At 42.6% G+C, this 24291-nt stretch overlaps 1 protein-coding gene across 1 annotated transcript in view; it reads left to right on the top strand.

The window, feature by feature from the left end:
- Positions 1-5538: 5538 nt before the first annotated feature.
- The window catches only part of LOC128519299 (amine sulfotransferase-like), a 29642-nt gene continuing 10889 nt past the window's right edge, over positions 5539-24291 (top strand). Inside the window, exons 1-4 of the mRNA XM_053492982.1 lie at positions 5539-5755; positions 6749-6951; positions 7052-7178; positions 22854-22948. Of these exons, the coding sequence (XP_053348957.1) occupies positions 5590-5755; positions 6749-6951; positions 7052-7178; positions 22854-22948 (591 nt within the window). The 5' untranslated portion in view covers positions 5539-5589. The remainder of the gene's footprint in view (positions 5756-6748; positions 6952-7051; positions 7179-22853; positions 22949-24291) is intronic.

Raw genomic sequence — 24291 nt, forward strand, 5'->3', positions numbered from 1 at the left:
CTGTCCGAATGGAGCTCAGGTCATCCCCTACCAGTTGCTGCATTCTACACAATACTAGAAGAAACAATGCAGTGTAAAGTCTGTGGTCTAATGTAATTTAAAGTAAATAATACAGTTGCAATAACAGTTTGTGTGTAAAGTGGTTAATGAATGGGGTAATGTCTATAATATATGGTGTACTGTAAACTATAAAGTGACCAGTACTACTGCTTTACTACTAGTGTGTGTGTGTGTGTGTGTGTGCATGTGTTTGCCTGGATAATATTACAACATGGCTTAGCAGGAGATCCAAAAGATCGGAGACAAATTCCTCTCCATGAGGGTCTTCATCTTTCCAGGTATTAACAAGGACATTCTCATGCTGCAGTACATGTTCAGACATTCCAGATCAGAGATTATGATGTGTATGTTTTAAATCAGGTGAGAGATGCAGAACATAACATTCACACACTGCAATAATATTGTTCCAGTTACTGTACATGACACTGTCATGAACACTTTTGGGGAATAAATTAATTGCCTCTGTGTAACCAGGAAATGCATTATTGTTTTAACATAAACTGTATTCTGTTAAAGAACTGTTTATTGATGAAGACGAGTGCAAATACTGTACATAACCTTACAGGTATAAATTATATCATAATAAGCACCGATCTTTCCTCTAAACGTGTAGGGGATTATTAGGGGATTACTATTATAGCTGAATTGCCTGCCACCTTACACACTGTATAAATGCAGATCATTTACTGCTTTCTGTTTCACCCAAATGAGGGTGGGTTCCCTGTTGAGTCTGGTTCCTCTCAGGGTTTCTTCCTATTACCATCTCAGGGAGTTTTTCCTTGCCACTGTCGCCCTCGGCTTGCTCACCAGGGACAAACTGACCATTTTGATTCATACACATTTACATTTCATACAAACTTAAATAATTTATTTGATTGTGTAAAGCTGCTTTGCGGCAATGACAATTGCTAAAAGCGCTATACAAATAAAATTGAATTGAATTTAATTGAATCTACGGACCAATCGGTGGCCGCGTTACAGGACGCACTCGATGACGCAGACTGGGACATGTACAGAAACAGCACAGATGATGACATCAGCGTGTTTACGGAAGCGATTGTGGGATTCATCGGTTTCTCCATACCGTGGAGAAAAAGACTATCAGAACGTTTCCCAACCAGAAGCCGTGGGTGGATAAAACCATCCGCGACGCTCTGAGATCTCGCACCGCTGCCTACAACATGGGACTTGCGTCAGGGAACATGAAACCATACGAGGCTGCATCATATAACGTCCGGAAGGCGGTGAAAGAGGCGAAGCAGCGCTACGGGAGGAAACTAGAATCACAACTCCAACAGAGTGACTCTAGGAGCCTGTGGCAGGAACTTAGGACAATAACGGACTATAAAGCACCAACATTCGGTATGATGAACGCGGACGTGACCCTGGCAGGCGAGCTGAACACCTTCTACGCTCGCTTCAAGGCTGCAGCTAAAGACACTAGCGATGCTAATGCTAGCAGCGCTAATGGCTGCAGACAGGAAGACACTACCAGCACCGGAAGCACGTTCACCATCACCGATGATGACGTAAGGAGAGCCTTTAAGAGAGTGAACACCTGGAAAGCAGCAGGACCAGACGGCATCTTAGGCCGTATTCTCAGAGCCTGCACAGACCAGCTAGCACCTGTGTTCACAGGGATATTCAACATCTCTTTATCTCAGTCGGTGATCCCCACATGCTTCAAAGAGTCCATCATTGTTCCTGTCCCGAAGAAACCTCATCCTGCTTCTCTCAACGATTATCGCCCTGTAGCCCTCACCTCAGTAGTGATGAAGTGCTTTGAATGCCTGGTCAGAGACTTCATCATTTCTTTACTACCGGACAAACTGGACCCACTACAGTTTGCATACCGTCCGAACGATTCCACAGACGATGCAATGTCCCATCTCCTACACACATCACTGACCCACCTGGACACTCGGAGAGGGAATTATGTTAAAATGCTCGACTACAGCTCTGCATTTAATACCATAATTCCCTCCACACGGTGTTGATGTGACAGGACCATGACAGGTCCTGCGTGATTTGAACACCGAGGTATTTAAAGCTGTCCACTATCTCCACTGGGCTCTCGTTGATGACGGGGGTCTGGTAGTTCCTCTCCTGCTTAGTGCTGAAGTCCACTATCAACTTCTTTGTCTTACTTACGTATAGAAGGAGGTTGTTCCTCTTGCACCAGTTCTCCAGATTCCTAATCTCCTTCAGGTAGGCCGTCTCATTGTTATCAGAGATCAGGCCCACCACGACGGTGTCGTCAGCAAACTTAATGATGGTGGTGGAGCTGGTAGTGGCCACACAGTCATGTGTGTACAAAGAGTACAGCAGGGGGCTCAGAACACACCCCGGGGGGGCTCCAGTGCTGAGAGTGATGGAGGCTGAGACATGTCCACCCATCCTTACTGCCTGTGGTCTGCCAGTTAGGAAGTTGGAGATCCACTGACACAGAGATGAGCTGAGTCGCAGGTGCTCCAGCTTGGTGGTGAGTGTGGAGGGAATTATGGTATTAAATGCAGAGCTGTAGTCGATGAAGAGCATTTTAACATAATTCCCCCTTCTAGTGTCCAAGTGTGAGTGAAGAGTGAATGCGTATGCTCAGAGTGGGAAAACAGCGTATAATAACCCGAGAGCACTCAGGACTTGGTTTGCCCTAATGCCCTGGTGATGACGCACATTGATGCAATCAATCACAGAACACGGAAGACTCCAGTAAGGACATCACAATTATTCTGTGACAAACACAATAAACAGTCATCTCATTTAACCAAGACAGCGTGTGTGTTATATATGTGTGTGCCAACAGCGATGGATATGATGTAAAACTGATGTATAAATTATGTATAAACATGTATGTTTGTGTGTGTGTATGTGTGTGCATCCATCCGTGCTAGCTTTTTGCCTACAATGGATTGTGTATGCGTGTTGCTGCTGACCGTGGCGAGCTCCTTGTCACATCACCTTCCTCCTCTCCAGGATCCCTCAACATTGGCAATTGGGACTAATATTCGCCTGTCACATTTCTGACACCCACTCGGTGTGAACGTGAAGGGTCATAAAGTTAAACACCATCTGGTAACTCTGGCATGGGTGTCCTTCATCATGTTGATCTATGTCAAAGAACGATGGTCTATTTTTAACATAAACTCCCTTCCCAGGAGGTAATAATGTAAACTTTCCAGGGTCCCTTTAATTGCAAGGCCCTCCTTTTCAATGGTAGAATACTTCACCTCTCTGGGTAACAGCTTCCTGCTCAGGTATAATATGGGTCTCTTTTTCCCTTCCTCACCTTGACCAAGTACAGCTCCGATCCCTACTCCTGAGGCATCTACCTGTAAAATGAAGGGTTTTGCAGTACAGTTTATAAACACAGATAGCCCCTCAGTGTATAGAAGGCCTTTTCACAGTCCTTTGTCGACTGTACTAAGTTCTTTGATGCTTTTGCCATGAGGTTGGTAAGGGGTGCTGCAACAGTCGCAAAAAGTGAGGTGTAAACCTTTTATACCATCCCACTAGCCCCAAAAATAACCTCATGTGTTTCTTTGTGATGAGTTTTGGGCTGTTTTTGACCACCTCTATCTTGTGGCCGTATTTGTCTAGACTCCAAAAGGTAGCCCAAATAACAGGTTTCCTGTTTCGCCCATTTACATTTGCTGATGTTTAACATCAGTCCGGCTTCTGTTTTTTTGCTTAATACACGTCTCAGGTTTGTAAGATGCTTAGCCCAAGTAGTACTGTAGATGACCACATCATCCAGGTATGCTGCACAGTAGGCTTTTGTGCCCCGTAGGCTCTGGTCCATTAATCTCCGAAAGGTAGCTGGCGCCACATGTAGCCCGAAGGGCATTACGGATTGCAGTATATTGCTTTGAGTCTTTCTGCAAGGGAACCTGCCAATATCCCTTATGGAGGTCTAGGGTGGTTATGTATTTTGACCTCCCTATCCTCTCCAGCAGGTCATCTTTTCTGCATGGGGGTAGGACTGCATTCAGTTTTCTGAAGTCCCAGCAGACATGTAGGCTTTCATATTTTTTGGGTACAATAAGCATTGTGCTGCTCCACTCACTTTTCAACGGCTCAATTACACCCAACCTCAACAAAATCTCCTCCTTCAGGGCCTTCACCAACCTCTCAGGCACTCTGTAAGGTCCCTGTCTGATGGGTGTTGGATCTTTAAGGTCAATTGTCTGCTTCAGTGATTGGGTTCTGCCTGGTTTCTGGGTGAATAGTGCCGGAAGATCCCCAAACAGCTGGTCCAGTTCTTTGACTTGCATTGTTTGTAGATAACTAAGATCCACTGGCCCTTCCGGCCTTACAGGTGGGATTTCCCTCTTTAGGTTTTCTACTTTCTGTACCTGGCAAATCAGGAGCACTTTAGTGCAAGGACTGCCTTCTTCCTTCCACTACTTTATCAGGTTTACATGGTAGGTCTGGTGCTTTTTTCCTCGATCTGGGTGATGAACTTCATAGGTTCATAGGCCCTATCTGCCTTGTGATTGTGTATGGTCCTTGCCAGTTTGCTAGACATTTGCTTGCAAAGGATGGAAGTAATAATAACACCTTCTGTTTAGGTTTAAACTCACAATGATAACCGTGTGACTATAAAAAGTCCAGTATACCAACAGACCGCAATATCAGATTTGGGCGCACGGCCACACCGTGACAGCCAACTATAACATATTTTATTTTAAAAATTATACTAAATAAATACTCAATACTTCCTCACCAAAATAATAAAGAGCCCACAAAATGGCCATCTTCACCTCTTAAGTGCATTTTGATAGCGTCAGTCCGGAGGTAAAATGAAGGTAAATTGCTGGTTCAACTTGATTTTTTTTTTTTAATGTATTTAGTCTGGTTCTCCAAAGTTTTCAAAAACACAATGTTACCTGTTGCCTTAACAAATACCACTATAAGAAGTTGGGCCAACAATACAGTATTAATTCATTCAACATTTATCTTTTTTACAGTGTGCACTTTTTTTTTTACTTAAGTAAATTAGATATTTTAGGTAAAAAGAATGAGAATCATGTAAGAAAATCAGACTGGGAGAATTAAGAATGGAAGTACACTCTATGAATCTACTTTATTATTGGGGCGCCCTCTTTCTGTTAATGCATGCTATGCAATAAACTGTGTAAATTATGTGTATAATAAAAAGTGTAAAAAAAAGTGTCTAATAAAAAGTGTTAAAAGAATGTGAAAAGAATACATTGTACATTGTGTGGTGAAGAAATTACACGAGGTACCTTTTACATTTAATACAGATCTGTTCATGCTTCATAAATCTAGAGTGTGATTCAGCTGAAGCTCAGGGTTGAGAAATTCACCTGACAACATGACCATGGAACATGGAGCATGACCTGAGTAAAACAATAACAGGAGTACTGTACCAATGGATAGATTGCTTTAATGGTTGACATTGACTCCTCCCACTTTCGACGCCCACTAGGTATCTGCTGCTTTGGCATAAGTAGTGACATGAGACATAAAAGTATGTGAGTGTGTGTTTAACTGTGACAGCATCACAATATGGCTGAGCAGGAGATCCAAAAGATCGGAGAAAAACTCCTGTCTATCAGGGGCTTCGTCTTTCCTGAAAACAGCAAGGATAGTCTCACGCCACAGTACATGGACAGTCTGCAGACGTTCCAGATCAGAGATGATGACGTGTATGTTGTTACCTTTCCTAAATCAGGTGAGAGACACAGGCATCTCTTACTCTCTCTTTTCCTCTCAGGGACACACAGACACATACACACACACACACCAAAAATATTAAGAATAGAAAGTTTATATAAACAAGAGATATGCAAAAAGGGAATCAAATATAATGTGTATATAATAATGAAGGCTGTATATGATTAGTAGTTTAATTATTTTGGGGGATTTCCAGGCGGTGGAGTTACATCATCATCATCATCATCATCATCATGACTCCTGTCCTGTTTACTATGTGCTTTAAAACAGTGAATAAGCTCTACAACCTCAATGCGCATGTGCTAAATATTAACCAGTAAACGCCACGTGATTCATATAATGTGTAAATTGTGTGTGTGTGTGTGTGTGTGTGTGTGTGTGTGTGTGTGTGTGTGTGTGCTATTCAGTACAACAGCACTACCTTCTGATATTGCTTAGTTAACCTTTACTTTCGTCAAGGCAGTCTTTTTACATCACCCTTATGACCCTTGTCCTGTTTACTATGTGCTAAATATTAACCAGTAAACTACATGTGATTCACAAGATGGGTAAATTGTGTGTGTGTGTGTGTGTGTGTGTGTTTAATTCCATACAACAGCGTCTTGCTGCTTTGTGATGATGTAAATCGTTAAAAGCGCTATACAAATAAAATTGAATTGAATAAATTGAATCTTCTGATATTGCTTAGTTAACCTTTACATTTACATGAATATTCAAATTAGGAAACATCCCATGAACTATACCATCTCTAAGAGTCCAATTCCTACAATTAACTAGCTTACTTGATCGATTAGAATGTAACATCATGTTACCATGAAACGTATACCACAGTCTCCCATGGTGTTGTCATCTTTTTATAGTCTGTCTGTCAGTCATGATATTTTAAACAACACAATCTAAGTTCATTTTAGCTCCCCAATCCCCCTGCCCACACAAAAAAAAAACATTTTTTTCTCTAAACCTTTGAACATCTGACCTTATGTCCCCTTAGGTACGGTTTGGACTCAGCGCATTCTGACGCTGCTGTATGAGGACGAGTTCCCAGAAGCTGTGGATCAGACTTCATATGACCGTATGCCATGGCTGGAGTTTCCCGAACCAGAGCATGATTATCCCAATCGTCGCTCCCCCCGCCTCTTCTGCTCCCACCTTCCTGAGCGCCTCATGCCCCGTGGCCTACAGGGTAAAGCAAAAGTAGGCACACATTTTACTATACCTTCACCTTTATCCAAGAAACATTTCAAAGTAACAGTATGTGAGTTTGTATTGATGATATTGTTCTGTTTTGTTTCAGATCATATATGTGTGGAGGAACCCTAAAGACATCATGGTGTCCTACTTTCACTTTACTCACTACATGAAAATTTTTGAGCATTCAGAGTCATATACTGCGGTGATGGATGAATTCTTCAATGGGCAGGGTCAGTACATTTGATATTTAACATACACACTCACACACAGGGATGTATTTCCAGAGTTGACACCTTTGCCACCTGTCCACTTCCATCACAGCTTAGCACTTGACCATGCTCTGGCTGCTACATTTCCCCACATTCCCTTGACAGGAGAGGAAATTGTAAAGTCATTTACACCCCCAGCATGTAGACCACCTCAGACTTAAACAGTTAAATCACCAGATACCCACAAGTGATCTGCTCATTCCTTTTCTTTATGCAGTGGTGCCACAGGAATTATGTGGTCTAAAGCACATTATTCCTGTGAAGGTTTGTGGGCACGCAAAAAGGAGAGAGGAGCTTGTTACTGGAGTGGGGCAAAAAGCAGACATGATGCAAGAGGCCAGACAGAGGGGGCTCCATCCTCAGTCCGTGGGTTGTGATGGATGAGCTAGGAACATCTGAGAACCAACTGGAATTGAGCCCTTTGCATGACCAGGAATGATATCTTCTCTAAATGGTTACCCGATGTCCTCAGGGTGACAGGCGCAGTTTAGAAATAGTTTGCTCTGTCCTTTTTTATAGATTGAGTCTGTGTTGTCTGTCCAGTCCAGTTTGGTGTTCAGATGAACCTCCAGGTATTTATATGGATCCACTCTCTTAATGTCCTGTTCTTGAATGTTCACTGGTGACAGAGAAGATCAATTCAATTAAATTGTATTTATATACTGCTTTAAACAATGGTCATTGTCTCAAAGCAGCTTTACAAAATGAAAAAAAAAATGTAGGAAAGTGTATATCAATGAGAAAAAAATGTGTTTAGTTAATAATGAAATTGTCCCTGATGAGCAAGCCGAGGGGGGCAGTGGCAAGGAAAAACTCCCTGTGATGGCAATAGAAAGAAACCTTGAGTGGAACCAGACTAAACAGGGAACCCATCCTTATTTGGGTGATAACAGCATCATGTGTGCTTGGCTGCTAGAAGTTGTCCAAGTTATCATGGAGTCCAGGTCAGCACATGCATACAGATGTGGCCATTAAGACTGCGCGTGTTTTCCCGAGAGATGCCGCAATTTGGCATGCGGCGTGCCGCGACGTGTCGTAAGCAGCATTTGGGAATTTAAAAAAATGTGTTGTGCTTCTCTGAATATCCGCCAGATGGTGCATGAAAGGACCTTATCTAAAAGCCAGAACAAGTACAACGGAGAATTGTGTATAATTAGTTAGCCTAAAACAATATTGCCACCAATGCTGAAGCAAACATGAATTTACTTTTGTCTTACAATACATCTTTCATGATAAATGTATGAATATGTGCTTCATATTATTTTCACAATGATGAAATGAGATACCCAAATTCGTGCTTTAAAAGTTTTTTATATAGTTTTTGTAATGTCTAACAGAGACAAAACAATAAAAGACATGGCAATGCCTCAGTTTAAATGGTCTTGAATTAATTTAATTTCCTAATAGTACGCTATCTGATAGTGTTAACTATGCGAATGTCCTGATTTGTAAATATGCCAACATATCTTATTTAAAATGTAAAAATGTGTCGCCATCATGAATGAACAATATATATACAGATGTCGCCATTAAGACTGCGCATGATTTCCCGCGAGATGTCGCAATTTAACGTGCGGCGTGCTGCGACTTGCCGGAGGCAACATTCGGGAATTTAAAATAAATGTTTTGTGCTTCACTGAACATCCACCAGATGGCGCATGGAAGGACTTTATGAATGCTGAAGCAAACATGAATTTAATTTTTTTTTACAACAGATATTTTTATAATAAATGTGTTCATATGTGCTTCATGTTATTTTTATAATGATAAAATGAGATGCCCAAATTCGTGCATTAAAAGTTTTTTATATAGTTTTTGTAATGTCTTGACAAGGACAAAATTAGGAAAGACATGGCAATGCCTCGGTTTAAATGGTATTGAAATTAATTTAACTTCCTGATAGTACGCTATCTGATAGTGTTAACTATGTCCTGATTTGCCAACATATCTTATTTAAAATGTTAAATATTGGCAGGGGGAATTGGCAGAATTGAGGGGTTTAAAACTATTTAACAAGACCGAGCAGACGTCTCTACATAAAATGTATTTCGCCAGCAAAACATAGAAAAAATAGAAATAAAATGTTTCATGGTACCAATCAAATCAGACTTCATAATTACTTTGAATGTAATTTACAAATTTACTGAATATATAATGTTTTTATGTGTATACAGTATGTGTTTGTATGTGAATATATTCTATAAGTATGTGTTTGTGCGCGCGTCTCATATTGTAACATTTATATAAAATACAATTCATGATAACACGGAGAGTTTCTGTTGATAAGTGTATGTGGATAAGTTGATAAGTGTATGTTGTCAAAGTATTTGTGGACATATAATTAGGAGAAAAATCTCAATTAAGGATGTCTTGAAACGTAATGCAGTAACTCTATAAGCCCGCAATCTTATTAACGTTAATTATCGCCAGCCAGCATGAGTAGGCGGCTCCGTCCCATTGCCGCCTATTCAGGGAGCCTACGGAGTGAGCGAGTAGCGATAGTAGATTTGGGCGCACACCCATCACAGGCGCACGCCGTCACAGAAAGTAAAGTTAAGAATCACGATGCTCAACATCCCGGAGCCCAAACCCCATTTAAATTAAATTAACAAATATTGTAAGTAAATAACAATAGCCCACGTTTAGAAAAGCATTTTTATTTAGATTCTTAAAAAAAATTAACCTGTGTCTATTTTTAGGCATGCCAGCTACCATTTTTTAGTTAGAAGTTTTCAATACAAATCTTGTAATGCCCACATGACATCAAACATTCCCCTTGTTAATATTTTAACTATTCATTTTATATTTTAGCTATTACTATTTGGTTTACTTCCATTAACATTAAAACAAGAATAAAACGTTAAATATAGATTTTTGACTACATTTGGGCCGTGTAACGGGTTTGACTCTAAGTGCACGAGCACCATGAAGCACGGACTCGAGGCGAGGTCTTATGGAAAAAATGGGAAGAAAACGGTTAAAGGAGTGAGGATGGAAAGGAAGGAATGTGCACATGCAGGTTTGGTTGGCATAAATCCTCGGTAAGGGCATAAGCCCCGAGAGCTTCTTTAGTTTTTTTGTTTTTTTCTTTAACTGGTCCATCTGTCTTAAAACGCACATACGGTCGAGAGTTTTTGTTAGTTATTGGTAAATCTGCAGTTTTTAAGGTAAACTTAGCGAACGTGGATGAGCTGCGGGACATCGGTCTGCTCCGGAGGCCTTCGCCATTACTGACCCTCACTCCGGCACCCGGCCCAGAATAGAGGCGCCACAGGCGGCAGGAAAGGAAGCAGAAGAGGGGAAAGCGCTGACCCACACAAGCCGGCTATTTCTACCATCGTACTGGCTAACGTACGCTCTTTGGACACTAAACTGGACCACATTCAACTTCTTCGCACAACCCTAAGGACTGTAAGAGACTGTTGTGTTTTGTATTTACAACAATAGCATTCTGGATAGCGCCATTCAGCTCGACCACCTAACATGCTACCGTACGGACAGAGCTCTCGCTGAGAGTGATAAAACCCGTGGCGGCGGACTTTGTGTTTACATCAGTGATGCGTGGTGCCACGACGCAGTGGTGGTCTGTAAGTACTGCTCTTCTCTGGTGGAGTTTATGATCATTAAGTGTCGACCGTTCTATCCACTGAGGGAATATTCAGCCATTTTAATCGAGGCTGTATATGTACCCCCCAACTCCAATAACAACAGGGTGAGGCACTAAATGAACTATACCAGCTCATCAGTGAGCAGCAGACAGCTCACCCAGATGCTTTTCTCATCTTGGCTAGGAATTTTAATTATGCAGATCTAAAAAGCGTGTTTCCAAAAATACAACAGCACATAGATTTTCCCACACGAGGAAACAATACACTGGACCTTGTTTACACTACTCAGAGAGGAGCTTACAAGGCCCTTGCCCTCCCCACCTCGGTGCCTCAGACCACATCACTGGCATGCTAATGCCTGTATACAGACCACTGGTTAAAGTCATCAAACCAGTCTGCAAACAGATACAAGTGTGGCCGGAAGGGTCTTCTGAGGCACTCCAGGACTGCTTTAGCAGCACTGACTGGAATGTATTTAAGCAGGCTGCCACTCACAACAACTTCACAGACCTACAGAAGTACACAGAGACTGTCACTGCCTACATCAACATTCCTGGCCGAGTATTAAGAGACCGTGCAGGGGAACTGACGGATGACTTTACAGACATTTTTAACAGCTCTCTGAGGCAGGCTGTTATCCCCACATGTTTTAAAACCACCACCATAATCCCAGTACCTGAGAAAACAGCAGATCAAGACTGCCCCCCCCCCATCCCCCAACACAATCATCCCACAACAGCTCACTCATAAACTGATTTAGCTGAGGATCAGCACTTCACTGTGCAACTGGCTGCTGGACTTCCTGACTGGCAGACCTCAGGCGGTACGTGTCACCAATAACACTTCCAGCACCATCATGCTGAGCACTGGGGCTACCCAAGGATATGTGCACGATTGCATACCATCACACAACTCCAACCTCTTTATCAAGTTTGCGGACGACACTACTTTGGTGGGTCTCATTAGCAACAATGATGAGACTAACTACAGGAGTGAGGTGAGCCGCCTGGCCGGGTGGTGCACAGACAACAACCTCTCCCTGAACGTGGAAAAGACAATGGAGATTGTGGTCGATTACAGGAGAACACACACCCAACACTCTCCGCTGTCCATCAATGATGCGATCATGGAGAGGGTAAGGAGCACCAAGTTCCTGGGTGTGCACATTACGGAAGATCTCTCCTGGTCCACCAACACTGCAGCACTAGCCAAGAAAGCACAACAGCGTCTCTACTTTCTCCGAAAGCTGAGAAGAAACGGAGCCCCAACACCCATCATGCGCGTGTCTACAGAGGCACCATTGAGAGCATCCTGACAAGCTGCATCACTGTGTGGTTCGGCGCCTGCAATGCATCCTGCCGAAAAAACACTCCAGCGCATGAAGGGGTCAGGGATACTCAGTGGTTAAGGCATTGGACTACGGTTCGGAAGATCCCAGGTTCAAACCCCGCAACCACCAAGTTGCCACTGTTGGGCCCTTGAGCGCGGCCCTTAACCCTCAACTGCTCAGATGTATAATGAGATAAAAATGTAAGTCGCTCTGGATAAGAGCGTCTGCCAAATGCCTAAATGTAAATGTAAATGCATAGTGAGAGCAGCTGAAAAGATCGTTGGTGTCTCTCTCCCCTCCCTCCTGGACATTTACAACACCCGCCTCACACGAAAAGCTCTTAACATCGCCCTTGACCCTACCCATTCAGAGCTTTTTTAGTCTGCTACCATCAAGGAGAAGACTAAGGAGTCTCCAAGCCAGGACAAGCAGACTGAAGGACAGCTTCATCCATCAGGCGATCAGGAAGCTCAACTCCCTTCCAACTCCCCCCCCCCCCAAATTCAGTGTTATTTGTATCGAGGATGAGAGAAACGTAATTTCGATTCTCTATACGTATGCACTATACATGTAGCAGAATTGACAATAAAGTTGACTTTGACTTTGCCTTTCCCCATAAGCGAAACCGATTTGATAACTTCACACCTATCAAGAATGAAAGGTGATTGCAGGGATTAATATACACATAAATGTAATAATTGCATTTGCTTTACATTTGAGCACTCATTAAGTTTTTTCATTTTATATGCTACCATATCATATATTTGTGTCTAATACTGTTAGTATTTTACTGTGTTTTATTTATATTTTTCAACATTTCATGCAGTTTGTAATTTTCTTGCGATTGTACTTTTAAAATGTAACCTACGTATCTACAGTATAAAAATATTTAACTACTTCAGTAGTGAATGATAAATTTGGTCGGTCTGGGCTTTAGGTAAAGTTCTTATTTATTATAATTTTATAACTTAATTAATTATCTTATTAAAAATATGATTCTTATTCTCTATATTCTTGTCAAGTATAGTCCTTCAGAGCAAGCATTGTGTCAGAAGATTCTGCGGAACCTCTTCTCACCTTTCATTCACAATAGGTGTGAATTTATTAAACAGTGTGCGCTGTTGGCAAATACTGTAGGGGGGTTTTAGATGAATTACCAAGACAGAGCGGATGTCTCTGCCTAAAATAGATAGGTTTAAATAGATAGATAAATGATAGCAATTGAATCAGACTTAATAGTTGGATTTATGTGTTTGTGACGTTATCTTCTCCTTCAAACATGCTTCCAACCAACCAACCAACCCTGGCCTGTCACGGGGTGAGAACGAGCAGGCAGAGAGATGAATCCAGGTGCAGAGAGGCTGGTGGTTCTGTGAGGCGTTGGTCCGACTTAGAGGACAGTTTGCGATGCGTCGTAGCTGGGACACGTGGAAGGTGGGATGAATGCGTCGCATGGATGAAGGGAGTAAAAGTCGGACAGCGCATGGACTGATTAGCTTGGTTATTGTGAATGGGCCAATGAAACATGGAGAGAGCTTGCGTGAAAGTGTCTTTAGGTGGATGTCCCTGGTGGCGAGCATGACTCTGTCTCCCACATGATACCTGGGAGTATTGGAGCGGTGGCGGTCAGCCTGTCTCTTGTATGATCTGGATGCTTGCAGTAGGGATCGTCTGGCTCGTAACCACTTCCGCTTGCAGCGCCGGACAAAATGTTGCGCCGAGGGGACCTCTACCTTTTCCTCCTGAGAGGGAAACGGCGGTGGTTGGTAGCCTAAACAGCACTGGAATGGGGAGAGCCCTGTGGCGGCAGACGGCAGAGAGTTGTGAGCGTACTCGATCCATGGGAGAAACTTGCTCCAGGTAGTAGCATCCTGGGTGGTCATACACCAGAGGGCGATTTCTATAGCTTGGTTCTTGCGTTCTGTCTGGCCATTGGACTGGGGATGAAAGCCGGAAGACAGGCTAGGGGTGGCCCCGATGAGTTTACACAAGGCTCTCTAAAAGCGTGAGGTGAACTGAGGGCCACGATCTGATACTATGTCAGAGGGGAGACCGTGGAGACGGAAAACATGAAGGATTAGCTGCTCAGCAGTCTTCATGGCAGAGGGAAGCTTGGGGAATGGAACCAGGTGGATGGATTTGGAGAAACGGTCAACGATGGTCATGATACAGGTGTTCCCATCAGATGAGGGTAGGCCCGTTACGAAATCCAGCGAGACGTGCGACCAGGGCCGGTGAGGTATGGGTTAGGGTCTGAGAAGGCCGGCCGGTGGGCGGTTGTTGGGTTTGCAGTGGGTGCAGATGTTGCAGGCTGCCACAAAGCTGGAAACGTCGCTCCCCATCGTGGGCCACTAGAAGCGCTGTTGAAGGATAAAGAGTGTCCGAGCAGAGCCTGGGTGACAGGACAGCTTGGAGCCATGGCCCCATTCCAGGACCTGGGAGTGTAGGCGAGGGGGAACGAAGAGAAAATCTGGAGGGACATTGCTTGGGCCAGGCTCCTGAGTCAATGCCTGCTTAACCATAGCCTCAATGTCCAGTTCTACGGCTGCTATCAGACAACGGGAGGGTAGGATAGTGTCGGGCCGCGTAGGGTCATGGGGAAATGAGAACTGGCGTGATAGAGCATCAGGCTTGGTGTTCTTGGAGCCTGGTAGGTAAGACAGGACAAAGTTGAACCGGGAGATGAAAAGGGACCAGCGAGCCTGTCGGGCATTAAGCCACTTGGCCTTATGTAGGTATTCGAGGTTCCTGTGATCAGTCCATACTAGAAACGGGAGCTAGGTTCCCTCCAGCCAGTGCTTCCACTCCTCCAGCACTAGCTTCATGGCTAGTAGCTCTCGATCGCCCACGTCGTAGTTCCTCTCAGCCGGGAATAGACGATGGGAAAAAAAGGAACAGGGGTGCAGCTTGTTATCCTGTGGCGACCTTTGGGACAGGACCCCTCTGTGTTTGATGCATCCACCTCCACTACGAATTGGCGGGAAGGGTCGGGGATGATTAGTATGGGAGCTGAGGTGAACCTGCTCTTAAGCTTGGCGAAGGCTCTCTCTGCCTCCTCACTCCAACAGAAGGGCGTCTTGGAGAAAGTTAGGTTGAAGGTTAATGGGGCGGCGACAGAGCTGTATCCTCGAATGAACCAGCGGTAGAAATTGGCAAAACCAAGGAATCGTTGGAGGTCTCATCACGAGGCTTGGGTTGGTCAGTTGAAGACTGCCTGAACCTTGGCCGGTTCCATCTTCAGCTGTGAGGGGGAGATGACAAACCCTAGAAAGGTGGTAGTAGTCGTGTGGAACTCGCACTTCTCCGCCTTGACGTATAAGTTGTTTTCGAGAAGTCTCTGTAATACTTGCCGAACGTGGCGCCGGTGCTCCTCCAGGTCGTGAGAGAAGATTAGGATGTCATCTAAATAGACAAATACATGGAGGTTCAAAAAGTCTCTGAGTACGTCATTAATCAGGCTCTGGAAAACGGCGGGGGCATTGGTGAGTCCAAAAGGCACTACCAAGTATTCATAATGTTGCGTCGTATTCAGCGAAAAACACATATTTTTGTGTTTGTTTGAGTTAATGGTTCTTCATTTATCGATAAATCTGCTCATATCTGCGCATGCGTTTATCAGCCTTTTGATCAAAAAGCCGCACACGCAACTCACTTTCACTTTGCAAAAGGCAGTGTTTATTGTTTAGTGTATATTTAAAGCACATAAACACAATAAAACGTCTCGGGTTACTTTGCTTTAACCCTGTTTCCTAAAAAGGCGGAATCGAGATGCTGCGTGAAAACACTATGGGAACATCTTGTCATGTTCCTGGTTGTGAAGCATGTGTGTATCAAACACGGTCGGGTGACATGAACATCCAGATTATAAATCTAACAAATGTGTGCGGAGAAGACCAACCCGCCGCGTCACACACTTGCTGCAGGGGAATACCTTTTGCTAGTGCAGTAGATGAGGCGATCCCCCTGGTTGAATGAGCCCTGATTCCTAGAGGCGAAGTGAGCCCACGCGCCTCATAGGAGAGGGCAATAGCAAAATGCACGATCCTTATCCTTGATGCCGCTGAGATTCAGCCACAAGTGCCTCTCTGCGGAAACCATCGCAGCCATAAAACGGCTGATAGCACGAGCCGTCTGCTTTGTTGCACAAAGATACAAGTCTGTGGCCTGGCGTAATTCCAAAACGCCCTATCTTGAAGAACCCTGCCAGTACTCAAATCTCTCAGCAGGTCATCCTGGTAGGCCTGCAAAACCGCCATGGTGTGCAATGGAGCACCAACCTGACCTCCTGCCTGAAAAGCTTTTCCCTCCAGGGAAGATAAAAGTCTACACAGCTTGAAAAGAAGTATTAGCTTTTCAGGAAGGATGATGTCCCAGGACAGAGATAGCCTGGAAGCGTTTCTTCTATCTGGGCATTATCATATACCCTTGCACTTCCACATCAACTATATTTAAACAAATAAATAAGTAGATGGCAGGAAAACACAGGATAAATACAGCTTACTCTATGAAAGGCAGGGCTCGAAATTAACTTTTTTATTTGGTAGCTCTGGTGCTCCCAACTTCAAAAGGTTAGGAGCACCAGCAAAAATTTAGGAGCACTCACCAAAAATTAATGAGCACCACAACTACAAATTGAATATTAACAGATTTCTTTAATTTGAAAACAACACCAATCAACACTAACAATAAACAGCTACAACAAATCACTGAAGCTTTACATATCCTGTGACCAGGATTTGAAATTCGGTCTTCTGCCTCCTTTTGGAGTTTGACTGATACACCTCCCTTCTTCCCAAGATTCACAGCTGCTCCATCACGAGCCTGACGAGGATGGTTGCGGACATACACAAGCACGCACTCCTTGACAGACAGGTCAGTGGCTCCATCGATCATGAATGAGATCTACTGGGCTGATGATACTTTAACTGCAGTGTTCTCACGGAGGGTATCTGCTATTACGCCGATGATATTGGCACATGACTTGTCATTTGCATATGTCATGTTAATTGCAATAACGTTCTTTTTATTAGCTGCAACATGGGTTTAAATTTAGTAAAGGCGAGCTCTTCTTTGGCGATAGTGTACTGTATGCCGTGTTAAATTTCACATTCAGTACTGCGCGGAACGGCTGACGATTTAAAGCCTCAACGATCGAACCTGTTGAAACTGAACTTTTTGCTACACACTTGTGTGTTACCTGCAAACTCTGTCCCACAGCTTTTACAGTGAATGCAGTGCATAGAGCCATTTTCATAGCGGAGCCACTCGAAGTCTTTCAGCCATTCCCTCCGAAAAATGTACACCTTCTTTTCGGCTGATGAATCAACATTTACTACATGATCACTATCACGAGCGCCATTATTTGTAACGTTATGTGGTTTGCAAAATAAATCAGTCAGTGTTCTTTTCATTTTCCCTCTTCTTCACCTCTTTAAATTTAAATTTCCCCGCTGTAGTTAGCGCCGTTACCTGACTGAGTGATTGACAGCTACTGTATTATTAACCAATGTAAAATCTCAACGGCAGAACGTCATCGTACCAGCATTCAGCGCACAGAACACATACATACTGTTAACGTATTAATCTGTTTAATTTATGGATAAATTAAAACAGGTCGCACGGCAACAATTACATGCACTCGCACCAATGCTCCCAAATATATTTTGAGGTCGCATAGATGAAATTTCAGGAGCATATGCGACCAAAATGGTTGCAATTTCGAGCCCTGAAAGGGTTAACTCCTATGGAGATTGCTAAGAAAAAGGGAGAGAGTGTCGTTGAGGCTCCGCCCCCCGGCCACCCGACAGAACCTGCCATCTAATGTTTTCTTTTTAAGTGCTTGGAAACTACTACCATCTGTGTGGAGCGAGAGAGGAAGTTTATACTTGTCCATTCACAAGAAGCGCAGGGCGTGCTTGAGAGCGGACAGAGGGATTTCCTGATCCAACAAGGGAGATATGAGTTTTAAATCCGTCTCTCACAGCTCTGCCGGATACACACATTTTAAGCCTCAGAAATGCGCCGCGGCCCGGAGCTTCTCAAGGAATGCGGGGCGTGCGCGAGCACTTTAATCGAAGCAGGAAAAGTGTAGAGATCACCCTCCGATATGGATTTATCACACACGGAGGAATATCTCATTTAAAACTCTGCCATATCGGTGAGTTAAACACTTTCTTATTTTGCTGGTTTAAACACAGACACGCATACACAACTAGGTCAGTGAAGACAAAAGATCTGAGGAATGTTTCCGGTTCACTTCTATTTATAACCTGCAGGTGCATCTCATCAGATGACGTCACCCAACCAAGGTTATATAAGCCAAAATTTGGCGTGTTCGATACACACATGCTTCACAACCAGCAACATGACAAGATGTTCCCATGACGTTTTCACGCAGCATCGAGTGTAGCCTTTAAAAAGGGAACAATATTGTTTTAAGCTTTTTGCACACGCGCGGGTGCGTTACAATAATAATAGGAATAATAACAATAATAAATTCGGAGCACTTTTAGTACCACTACTACTACTAATAATAATAAAAATAATACTGAATGGAGAAAGCACAGGTAACGAAGTATCATCAGGAGAGAAGAAAATAAAGAGTAAATACATATCAGTATTTGCAGTTTGAGCTCGACACGTTTATAAGCTCCGTCGCTTGCTGTCAATGGGCGCCTAAGTGCCTAAAAGAACACATTTTTCGGCTTCAGTAGACACACAATACTTCAGACTGAAACACGACCGCCCCCTACAGGTAGCGAAGGGCATTTTCACAGCTTGCCGTGCGCAGTCGGATCTGATGCCAATGCATAGATGCCGTTCAGGATATTAGCAGCACTAGATAAAGTGTGCATTTAGATATACTGGAGTAAGTGGTTAAAGTGTGAGATAGAAGTGGGTTTGTGTCTGCAGAAGTCTACCACAAGTTCTTTCTTTATCACCAGTTATGATTTTGAGCCCCTTCCACAGACTGCTAACATTATTCGGCTGCAGGTGATCCTCCATCTTCTTCTTGTAGCATGCCTATTCTTCCCTGATCTTTTTTCTCAGTTTTCTCTGTACAGTTTATTTTCTGATTTAAAATATATATCAGGGTAAATTCATGGCTTGTTGTTAGGAAAACACCATACAGTCCTTCTAGGTTCAGTATTCTTCACACAGTTAATATAAGTTAATATAATCTGTTATACAGTCTGTTAAGTTGTCAATATCCTCACCATGTGGATGACACAGTTCCCCATAAACAGTTGTATCAAAGGCCACCACCATCTCCACTACACTCCATCTTGCTCTCACACACTTGGACAAGAAGGACACATACGTTTGAATGCTGTACATAGATTTCAGCTCAGCATTCAACACTATCATCCCCCAACAATTAATCGGGAAGCTGAGCCTGTTGGGCCTGAACACCTCTCTTTGCAACTGGATCCTGGACTTTCTGACTGGAAAGCCTCAGTCAGTACGGATCGGGAATTGCACCTCCAGCACCACCACACAGAGCACTGGGGCCCCACAAGGCTGTGTGCTCAGTCCCCTGCTGTTTACACTGCTGACTTACGACTGTGTAGCAACACAGTTCGAATCACATCATTAAGTTCGCTGATGACACGACCGTTGTGGGTCTCATTAGCAAGAATGACAAGTCAGCGCACAGAGAGGAAGTGCAGAGGCTAACGGACTGGTGTAACGACAACAATCTGTCTCTGAATGTTGACAAGACAAAGGAGATTGTTGTTGACTTCAGGGGGGCACGAGGCGACCATTCTCCGCTGAGCATCAACGGCTCCTCTGTGGAGATCGTCGAAAACACTAAATTCCTGGGTGTCCACCTGGGCGTCTGGAGAAGGACCTCAGGTGGTCCCTCAACACCAGCTCCCTGCACAAGAAAGCCCAACAGCATCTCTTCTTTCTGAGAAGACTAAGGAAGGCCCAGCTTCCACCACTGATCCTGACCACCTTCTATAGAGGGACTATCGAGAGCATCCTGAGCAGCTGCATCACTGTCTGGTTTGGGAATTGTGCCATATCGGACCGCAAAACCCTACAGCGGATAGTGAGGACAGCAGAGAAGATCATCGGGGTCTCTCTTCCCTCTATTGAAGACATCTACACCACACGCTGCATCCGCAAAGCCACCAGCATTGTGGCTGATCGGACACACTCCTTTCACACACACTTCACACTTCTGCCATCTGGAAAAGGTATCGAAGCATTCGGGCACACACATCCAGACTGTGCAACAGCATTTTTCCACAAGCCATCCGTCTCCTCAACAAAAAGGGACTGAACTGATAAACACACACACACACACATACACACACACACAAACATTATCACACAGCTTAACTCAACTACCTCAAAACACTGAGACTGGACTGACTAATCAACACGAGCGCAGACACACTGACCTACACTACCAAACTATCGTACACACAAATCTGTAAAGGCTTCACTGTTTATCTCTCTTGCACAATATTCATTACTTTTTGCACTAATTCCTCAATTCTTGCTGCTGTGGTAAGGAATGTTTACTGTTTCTCCACTACCTCAACACCATATTTTATGTTCTGTTATGTCGTGGTTGTCGCACTGTCACTTTGTTGTTGCTCGTTTGCACATTTGCACGTGCACTTTATGTTGTTTGTAAAACCTATAGATAGTCTTCCTTAGTTAGTTAGTTTTTGTTAATTCATGTTGTAATTTATGTTAGGACTATCTTTCTTGTCTCTGCTAGCCAGCTAACTAGGCCACTTAGCTAGTTTAGTTTCTCTGTTAATTTATGTTGTAAATTTATGTCGCAAGTAGCACCTTGGTCCTGGAGGAACATTGTTTCGTTTCACTGTGTACTATCTGTATATGGTTGAAGTGACAATAAAGCCTGCTTGAACTACTTGAACTTGAACACATATGGCTGTAAACATAGTCTAAAAAATAGAAAAAGCAGAATTAACACAGTGCCTTCATTGTCCATAGTGCAGTTCACATTCACACACATATGCTCGAGAAAAAAAAAAAAAAAAAAACACGAAGTAATGGTAAAACTGCACAATAAACTTAATAGGAGCTGCTGCAACAGGCTGCCACTCGGGCGGCGCCATATCACAATCTGTAATTTGTAGCTGTGGATCAGATTTGCACATCATTCAAAAGGAATTTTACCCCATTCTGTCTTTATTTTAACCCAGCTCTGTCATATTCCTTGAATGTATCATGTGTATGAGTCTTCTCAAGTCATTGTCTGTTGGGTTGACATCTGGGCTCTGATTTTCTGAAGACATTCTGTTGTGTACTTGCTCTGGCGTTTTTAGTCATTGTCCTGTTCCTTCCACCATACTTTATAGTTGGAATGATGTTTTCATGATCATATGCAGTACTCTTTTTACATCAGATGTAGTGCTGTGTGTTCTTTCAAAATAGTTAAATTATAGTGCACAAAACATTTTTCCAATAGCATTGTGGAGTGTCAATGTGCTCTTTCGCAAATACCAGGTGTGCAGCAATGTTCGTTATTAGTAAGCAGCAGCTTCCTTCGTGGTGTCCTTTGTGGTGCTTTGTGTCCGATGATGATCTTACTGTAAATCTTTGTCTGTTGCTTGGGATTCAATTCGATTTGTATTGCAAAATTTGTATAGCCCAATTGTCATTGTCACAAAGAAGCTTTACAGAATAAAAAAATAGGGGTTATTTCTTTACCTTATTAATGAGTCTTCATTGTGCTCTTTTGGTCATTTTGACTACATCTTGGTAGAGTAGGCACAGTCCCAAAGTATCTTCATTTGTAGATTATTGGCCTAACTGTAGACTTGTAAAAGTCTTCGAAATCATTTTACTGTCATGCGCACTTGCTCCACGACAGGCACTAAGACCCAGAAGTAGTACAGTCACGACTCAGGAAGCATAAAAGGAGACAAGATGGCGCATCACATCGCTCAGTCATTGAGTTGCCCATGCTGGTTCCGACGCTTTGCCAACCTTTTCATGAGTACTCACTACTATTGTTTTTTTTTTTTTCCTGACTGAGTGTGTGTTGCTAGAATGCGGGTTTATTTGTGTAAACTCTTGCTTTCGCCTCAATAGTTTTAATAATAATCCGCGTGGATATCCTGCCTGTTTGCGCTACTTTCGCGTTTGGGTTTAGAATCCAAAGGGCTACAAGGGCTAACTGCTAAGTCTTCTGGTCCGTCTTTAGTTGCCCCTGACGTTTATAACCCTTTCTAAAAGAATTGTTTATGTAAATCAACAATTCTTGGTTGTAAATCCTCTGAACACTCTGTTTGCGCAGCATGGCTCACATAAGCAAATTCTTCATGTGCAGAACAATTTGTTTTTAATGTTGTGGGGTTTTTTTTTCTTTCAGTCAAAGTAGCTTTATTCCACTATTTCAAACTAATATTCTTAACACATACTTCAGGTATGCTAACAGCTGACTGCAATTAGATTACGAATCCACATACCTTTTTCACTAGCATTATGACATTTTTATGAGGTTTTAGAGCAACACCTTAGGTTTGTCTCTCTCTATGCTTGCATCTTCTTTGCTTTAATCTTTTTCACAGCTAACTGAAGCATAGAACAATCTTTAGACAAACCCCTGCAGATGTTGGTTATGAATTATTGCAACACATATGAAATCTGAAAGCAGTAGAGCTGATCAGGGTTTAGTCCGATCTAATTTATTGTGTATTTTGTGTGTAGTGCTTGGCGGCTGCTGGTTTGATCACATTAAAGGCTGGTACATCAACAAGGACAAATACAACATCCTGTTTCTTAGCTATGAGGAGATGAGCAGGGTAAGACAAAATACACTGCTATTTCATTTTATATGTTGTTAATTACTAAAGAGTTTCTTCTATTCACACTATTGTACAATATTATGTAAATGTTGACCAGTCTGTTAGTCAGTGTTTATTAATTTTAATGACCCAAAGGGAACTTTTTATGCCATGACCATGAAGGCAACAAAAAAAAAGCAAAGGAAAAGTAAGCATTAGTAAAACAATAAAATTTAATTGAAGGTTTCCCATACTCAATTAAAGAGTAAGTACAGTATTTAAATGTTTTCCATGTGAACTATATATAAACAGAATTAATAGCAGATGAGGTTAATAAAGAGAAGGCAGTAACGAACTAAGTGGAAAGATACAACACCCAGTACATGTAATAATTAATTTATTGCACATATTAGATTAGTGCAGGTTAGTTTGAACAAATGGTGCATGGAGCAGGCATGAGTCTGATAGAGCATGCCTTAGCATTAAGGCATAATCTGACATGGAGCAGAGGTTAATTCAGATAGGGCATTACATGACTCAGGCAGGACAGGACTGTTCCATCTTTGATAGTTTAAAAAAATATATTTTAATATAAAAGAACCCAATAAAGACTGATAAGCAGCTGGTGTTATACGGGTATTTTAATGACCTTTAAGCAAAAATACAACATGTGTTCACCTGTTTTATACAAATTCCTGTTTTAACTTTGACTTGATCTGGAATAATTATTATTTTTTTTTTTTAGTCATGTGTGCATGTTTTATTTGTTGGGGGATTGTTTGGGGTACTAAAAAAAACATTTACATGAACCAACTACAATGGGCAAAAAATGGAAGACAACTTTGTTTTAAATAGTCAAAGAGTTGGGCTAATATTAATGATGATGATAATAATAATAATAATAATAATAATAATAATAAATATCTTGTAAATCGTTGATTAAACCTATGAACACAGCTGTTTAGAAGCAGTCCTGAACACAAGCACAGTGTCTGTTTTTGTCCTTGACTAAACGACTTCAATCTGTTAATAATTTACGCATTGATATCATTGTTTATTTTGCTGAATAAGGTAATAAGCTATATTTAAAATAAAACAAACCAGGAAGTAAGTGCTTCATACATTAAAGTACTGTGTTTAACCAAGTGCCCAAACATACATAGCTACAGTTTACAGTACAAACAAAGAGTATTGGAAGATGAATGAGGATACCTTATTTCCTCGCTTTGCTCTTCGGTGTGTGTGTGCGTGTGCGTTTGTGTTTTAGGATCCTAGGGGTGCATTCTTAAATTCAGTCCATCTAAATCTTTATAAATGCCAAGTTGGAAAATCATGTTTGAGAATACCACCACAACAATTAA

The sequence above is a fragment of the Clarias gariepinus genome, chromosome 3, assembly GCF_024256425.1.
Source record: "Clarias gariepinus isolate MV-2021 ecotype Netherlands chromosome 3, CGAR_prim_01v2, whole genome shotgun sequence".
In the NCBI taxonomy this organism is placed as follows: domain Eukaryota; kingdom Metazoa; phylum Chordata; class Actinopteri; order Siluriformes; family Clariidae; genus Clarias; species Clarias gariepinus.